Here is a 7538-nt window from a genome sequence, read left to right on the forward strand (position 1 = left end):
GTTTCTCTCTGTCTCACCGTTTCCCTGCAGATTGGGCGCTCCACAGAAAGTCCAATAGACTTTGTTGTGACGGATACTTCAGGAGAGGGGAAGGAGGGCGAGGACCCCTCGGTGGCCCCCAGCACCATCTCCCGCTTCGCCTGCAGGGTGGTGTGTGAACGCAACCCACCCTACACCGCACGCATCTACGCCGCTGGCTTTGACTCCTCCAAAAACATCTTCCTAGGGGTTAGTGTGTAGCACAGGCTCGGTAGAGAGACCAAATGGAGAGATGTAAATGGATGTCAGTTGAAAATGAGTTGGAGAAGAATCACACTTCGTTATGGCCACATTCAATAGGCACAAACGGGTGTGTTCCTATTGGACAGGTGCCAGCAGTACCTACTGAACACAATAGACACAAATAACCAATCTTCTGTTCTCTCTCGGTTTTCTTCCTTTTCTTCTTCATCTCCTCCTCCTTCAGGAGAAAGCCACTAAGTGGAAGAACCCGGACGGCCACATGGATGGTTTGACCACCAACGGGGTGCTGGTGATGCACCCTGAGGGCTTCCCTGAAGACAGCAGACAGGGTCTATGGAGGGAGATCTCTGTATGTGGGGACGTCTATGCCCTCCGAGAGACACGCTCCGGACCCAGCCGAGGAAAACTGGTCAGTACTTAAGCTACAAGAGGCACAACCAGAACTCTGCCCCAAATGGCACCCTATTCCATATATGTGACCCACCGGCTCGATTTGGTCTTATGTAGCAAAATTTGAAATTCTGTTTTTTACATTGGATAAAAGTAGAGATTTAGAGCTACAAAATGGTATATCATACACTACAGTTGAGAAACAATGGGAAAGTAATTATGCTTTGAAAGTTGATAAACTTGTAACCTCACTTTTGAGAAAATTGCCCTTGAGTGTTTTGGTACCTACTGGCGAGCTCTTCTTTGTCTACACCCATTTAGCATCGTTAACACACTCTTAAGCTTTAGCCCCATCCATCTCTGACCATTTTACTCACCCTAGCAGAGCGGGTTAGGCTGTTTTTATGTTATCCAGAGTGTTGGTGACTGTAACTGTGCTGCTGGCAACAATTTACTTTTTGCCAACGTTTACTGACACCAGCAATATTCAACGGGTGTTGAGCGTTCGTAAATTCATCAGTTATTCTGCGCTCTGGCACACTCAGACAAGAGTGCTCTGAAATTGGAGTAGATGGCCAGAACAAGGTTAAGGGTAGAGAAAGCTTGTTGGACACTAAGACAGCTTTGTTGTCGAGCATTTAACACAAAATATCTTACCCGTATACATGGATGGACGCTTCTCCTTCTGTCACAGATGCCATGGTTGCCCTTAGTTTGAAGATGTAATCCAGAGACGGGTGTTCTCTTTTCAAATGGCAGAATTTTCTCCATCTCCTTAGCTATCATACTCTAATTTCACTGATTTCATAACTCGGTCCTCCAGAAAGTGGAGAGCAACACTTATGCAGTTCTACTACATGATAGCTTTCCAAAAAGCCGTGTTAGAAAGGATTACCTACACATACTGACCAGCTCATGTTATAGACAATCCGAACTCATCTTTTAGCATGTCCAGCCCACTCATTATCTCAGCCAATCATGGCTAGCGGGAAGGTTGCTGTTCTTTTCTGTGGCTAAACCAACTAGGCTCGTAATTTAACAATTTTATTAATATTTACAGATGGCATACAAGTTTGTTATCAAAGCACATGAAAGTTCATATGTTCCAGAAGGCATTTCTGCCCAAAAAACCCATTTTCATAAAATAAAAAAAGTTCATGTTCAAATGGTGCTCCTGTGAAGTAGTGAAGCGCGACATACGCTTAGTTTCCTGAAACGAGACACATATAGTGGTCTACTAGCCCTATAGTGCTGCCACTACTTTTGACCAGGGCCTATGTAGGGAATAGATGCCGGTATCTGTGAACGTGTCATTTTCTCTGATTCTTAAATGTTCTAGTGTGTATTAGTAGTAGTCAGATGTCCTCCCTGTGTGTGTCTGCTGGCCCTCAGGCGGAGGGAGAAAGCAGTGCCCTTCGTGATGGTTCTCTGGTGGACCTGTGTGGAGCCACTCTGCTATGGCGTACTGGAGAGGGCCTGCTCCGCGCTCCCACCCTCCGCCACCTGGAGGCACTGCGACAGGAGCTCAATGCTGCCCGGCCACAGTGTCCTGTAGGCCTCAGTACCCTGGCCTTCCCCAGCTTGCCACGCAGCCATAGGTTAGTAATATGCACAGTGATGTAGTGGAGGGTAAATGGAGTTCACACACCTTTTTTTTGGCGCGGGGGTTTACCCACCATTTGTGGAAAAATACATTGAAAGTATAGGGAGTGTTTATTTATTTCAATTTAGTGGGTAGATCATCTTTAATATTGCAGATAGATTGTGGCTTCTATCAATGTAATTGCCTGCATCATTTCCAATTCCCCCATATATTTTCTTTTGCATATAGAGTACAAGTAAAACGTTTGGACACACCTACTCGTTTAAGGGTTTTTCTGTCTTTTTACTATTTTCTACATTGTAGAATAATAGTGAAGACATCAAAACTATGAAATAACACATATGGAATCATGTAGTAACCAAGAAAGTGTTAAACAAATCAAAATATATTTTAGATTATTCAAAGTAGCCACCCTTTGCCTAGATGACAGCTTTGCACACTCTTGGCATTCTCTCAGTCAGCTTCATGAGGTAGTCACCTGGAATGCATTTCAATTAATACGTGTGCCTAGTTAAAAGTTAATTTGTGGAATTTCTTTCCTTCTTAATGCGTTTGAGCCAATCAGTTGTGTAGTGACAATGTGGTATACAGAAGATAGCCCTATTTGGTTGAATACCAAGTCCATGATATGGCAAGAACAGCTCAAACAAGCAAAGAGAAACAACAGTCCATCATTACTTTAAAACATGAAGGTCAGTCAAATAAAAGCTTCACAGAGTTCAAGTAACAGACACATCTCAACATCAACTGTTCAGAGGAGACTGTGTGAATCAGGCCTTCATGGTCCAATTGCTGCAAAGAAGCCACTACTAAAGGACACCAATAAGAAGAAGAGACTTGCTTGGGCCAAGAAACACGAGCAATGGACATTAGACCGGTGGAAATCTGTCTTTTGGTCTGATGAGTCCAAATTTCACATTTTTGGTTCCAACCGCCGTGTCTTTGTGAGACGCAGAGTAGATGAATCTCTGGATGATCTCTGGATGTGTGGTTCCCACCGTGAAGCATGGAGGAGGAGGTGTGATGGTGTGGGGGTGCTTTGCTGGTGACACTGTCAGGGATTTATTTAGAATTCACTTAACCAGCATGGCTACTGCAGCATTCTGCAGCGATACGTCATCCCATCATAGTGGGACTGTCATTTGTTTTTCAACAGGACAATGACCCAAAACACACCTACAGGCTGTGTAAAGCCTATTTGACCAAGAAGGAGAGTAATTGAGTGGTGCATCAGATGACCTGGCCTCCACAATCATCTGACCTCAACCCAATTGAGATGGTCTGCGATGAGTTGGATCGCAGAATGAAGGAAAAGCAGCCAACAAGTGCTCAGCATATGTGGGAACTCCTTCAAGACAGTTGGAAAAGCATTCCTCATGAAGCAGGTTGAGAGAATGCCAAGAGTGTGCAAAGCTGTAATCAAGGCAAAGGCTGGCTACTTTGAAGAATCTCAAATATAAAATATATTTTGAATTGTTTAACACTTTTGGTTACTACATGTTATTTCGTAGTTTTGATGTCTTCACTATTATTGTACAATGTAGAAAATAGTACAAATAAAGAAAAACCCTTGAATGAGTAAATGTGTCAACTTTTGACTGGTACTGTAGGTCAGCATATTTAAGCCTCCATATATCCACTAGTTCCAATATATCCATGGTATTTTGTGATTTCCTTAAGTACATGAGGGTAATCGTTTGTAGTGTGATTTCTCTTACAGCCCATTAAGGTATTTAAAACCGTATTATAGTCTCACACCGTAATAACAGACTCTTGTATTGCATGTAGGCTTGATAAATACATTTTTAAGAAGCTTCGATCATCATTATTTGGACAATATAGATTAATGAGCCAAATCTGTAGGCCTCAGCAAGCAGACACAGATGGGTAGCTACTAACAGTGGTACACTAGGAGCTCCACACTTCCTGGCCAGTAGGCCTCAGTAAGCAGACACAGATGGGTAGCTACTAACAGTGGTACACTAGGAGCTCCACACTTCCTGGCCAGTAGGCCTCAGTAAGCAGACACAGACGGGTAGCTACTAACAGGGTACACTAGGAGCTCAACACTTCCTGGCCAGTAGGCCTCAGTAAGCAGACACAGATGGGTAGCTACTAACAGTGGTACACTAGGAGCTCAACACTTCCTGGCCAGTAGGTCTCAGTAAGCAGACACAGATGGGTAGCTACTAACAGTGGTACACTAGGAGCTCAACACTTCCTGGCCAGTAGGCCTCAGTAAGCAGACACAGATGGGTAGCTACTAACAGTGGTACACTAGGAGCTCAACACTTCCTGGCCAGTAGGCCTCAGTAAGCAGGCACAGATGGATAGCTACTAACAGTGGTACACTAGGAGCTCAACACTTCCTGGCCAGTAGGCCTCAGTAAGCAGACACAGATGGATAGCTACTAACAGTGGTACACTAGGAGCTATACCTGTTCATAAGTTGCCCCTATCTACTGTTACAGTGATCAGGGGCAAATTCAACCTTGAGCATGACACAACATGACCCGATTCTAAATCTGTTTTTATCCCATGTAATCTATTTATAGCTATTTTACAATATAATATAACTACTACCAAAAAATAATCATAATTATGCTTTGAGTTTGATAAAAGCTAAAACCAAGTTGTTTTCATTACCCCCCAGTCTGGAGGAGCGCCAGCCCTGGGTCTACCTCACCTGTGGACACGTGCACGGCCACCATGACTGGGGCCAGCGTCCCGAGCGCCGGGAGGAGGGAGGAGGAGAGGGGGAGGAAGGGATCACAACGGTCCGCCGGGAGTGCCCTCTATGCAGGAGCGTAGGGCCCTACGTGCCCCTGTGGCTGGGGTGTGAGCCCGCCGTGTACGTGGATGCTGGAGCTCCCACATATGCGTTTGTACCCTGCGGCCACGTGTGTTCGGAGAGGACAGCCAAGTACTGGGCGGATACCCCACTGCCTCATGGGACACATGCTTTCCGACCCACATGTCCCTTTTGCTCTGCTCCTCTCAGCAGCACCCCACAGGGCTGGACACGCCTCATCTTCCAGGGCCCTATCGACTAGCTCGGGCCCCGGGGATCCAGACCACAACTACTACGCAAACGTGGAACCATCCACGTCACTAAGCCAAGGGCCCAATCCTAACTTGAGATAATAGTGCAGAACTAACGTGAATATTTCTTCCATTTACACTGCATCCTTGATGTATGATTTTAGTGTATGACAAGTGTGTGTAACTCAAACATGTGTAAATCATGCGTTGATGTCAGTTTAGGATCTATGTGGAAGTTTAAGTTAGACGCACGTTTCTCTCAAGGTAAGATTTTGTCCATAACAGAACCTCACTTCAAAAGCAATAAGAACTCCACTATAGCAAAGCAATACACTCATAGATAAGCTAGTTGTTCCGTTAGTCATCCATGTTTCCAGTTGTCTCTTCTGACATGGCTGAATGTTGTCTGCAGCTCAAGGGCTAAACCTGGGGTATGTTGAAGTCACTGGATGTTCATATTTGATGGTTTCCTGGAAATAATGGTTAATGGTTTCCCTCTCAGCCTAATTTTGAACCAATATTGTAATGACGCTTCCAAAGTTTTTGATTGAATATTCCATTTGACAAAATATGAATTTTTCTGAAAACAAAACATTGTAATATTATGAAGCAGTTCACCTCGAAATTACCAATAACTTACTCTATAGTAGCAAAGATAAGTGATGTTTGTGAACATTCTGCAGTTTGACCACACCTCAGGTTGGGAACCAATCAGACAGACAAGGTCTTTGTCATGTGACAATATAGCGGAAAGGTCAAAGGGCGTGACCTAAGGTAACCTCATAAGACAACAGTTTTTCAATTAAAATGTAACTATTTTATTAAAAAGGGGGATGTTTGGTGTGGGATGGGTTAGGATTTTATTTAGATGTTAAGATACAACTATTTTTTTATCTTGAGTATTGTTTTTAGTTAAATGTGATTTGTCAATGTAAGCGTTTTCTGTATGTGTATGAATATTATTATTATTATTATTATTATGTGTGTTCGATGAAACTGGGAGAGCTTGTGAGTGTGAGAAAATTGCCAACACTGTGTCACACAACCATAAAAAATTGCCCAGACAATGAATGTAGCCAAATACTCAGGCTATACTAGCTTAGCCTTCCAATGTGCTCGTATTGAATTGTTCTATTTTATGCTACTATTTTTTTATCTAAACATTGTGATATAGCTGGAACATTTCAAATTGCTTCAAGAAGATGAACCCGTTAAATAACATACCTACATTACTTCTTGTTTATCTTGCATGAACACACACACACACACACACATCTTGCACTGTGGATTGCCAAACCTTGCATTTATGCTAAATTGTACACAGTGTTACATGTTAATTATACACGGTACTAAATGCCTCAAGTGAAAAGAAATGCTCGCGAGCAGTCCAACAGAAATCTATAATTTAAACATGTTCTTTCCCATATAAGAAATGTATACGCCTACTCAGCTGCTATTCAGGGACAGAGAACATGCAGCAGAACCGACATGATACTGTTATGTAGAATAGAGATAATCGTGTCAGCTCTATATTACCTTTCTATGATGTATTAACTGTTTCAGGTTTACAGCCATCAGTCCTCCGCGCTCTACCATGCTGTATTTGACATACACTGTATATACAAAGTATGTGGACACACCTTGAAATTAGTGGATTTGGGGGCCGCTGAGTGCTGAAGTGCGTAAAAATCGCCTGTCCTCGGTTGCCTCTGGAAGTAATGTCAGCACAAGAACTGTCTTCGTCGGGAGCTTGATGAAATGGGTTTCCATGGCCAAGCAGCCGCACACAAGCCTAAGATCACCATGCACAATGCCAAGCGTTGGCTGGAGCGGTGTAAAGCTCTCCACCATTGGACTGGAGCAGTGGAAACGCGTTCTCTGGAGTGATGAATCGCTCTTCAGCATCTGGCAGTCCGATGGACTAATCTGCGTTTGGTGGATGCCAGGAAAACACTACCTGCCCGAATGCATAGTGCCAACTGTAAAGTTTGGTGGAGGAGGAATAATAGTCTGGTGCTGTTTTTCATGGTTTGGGCTATGCCCCTTAGTTCCAGTGAAGGGGAATTTGAACACTACCGCATACAATGACATTCTAGATGAATATGTGCTTCCAACCTTGTTGCAATAGTTTGGGGAAGGCCCTTTCCTGTTTCAGCATGAAAAAGAGAGGTCCATACAGAAATGGTTTGTTGAGATAGGTGTGGAAGATCTTGACTGGCCTGCACAGAGCCCTGACCTCAACCCCATCAAACACCTTCGT

At 43.7% G+C, this 7538-nt stretch overlaps 1 protein-coding gene across 1 annotated transcript in view; it reads left to right on the forward strand.

Annotated features, from left to right (window-relative positions):
* The window catches only part of LOC115170150 (E3 ubiquitin-protein ligase pellino homolog 2), a 28838-nt gene extending 22191 nt beyond the window's left edge, over positions 1 to 6647 (forward strand). Inside the window, exons 4-7 of the mRNA XM_029726527.1 lie at positions 31 to 228; positions 467 to 652; positions 2026 to 2231; positions 4890 to 6647. Coding sequence (XP_029582387.1) covers positions 31 to 228; positions 467 to 652; positions 2026 to 2231; positions 4890 to 5289 — 990 coding nt within the window. The 3' untranslated portion in view covers positions 5290 to 6647. The remainder of the gene's footprint in view (positions 1 to 30; positions 229 to 466; positions 653 to 2025; positions 2232 to 4889) is intronic.
* Positions 6648 to 7538: the final 891 nt, after the last annotated feature.

Source organism: Salmo trutta, chromosome 1 (assembly GCF_901001165.1).
Source record: "Salmo trutta chromosome 1, fSalTru1.1, whole genome shotgun sequence".
NCBI lineage: Eukaryota > Metazoa > Chordata > Actinopteri > Salmoniformes > Salmonidae > Salmo > Salmo trutta.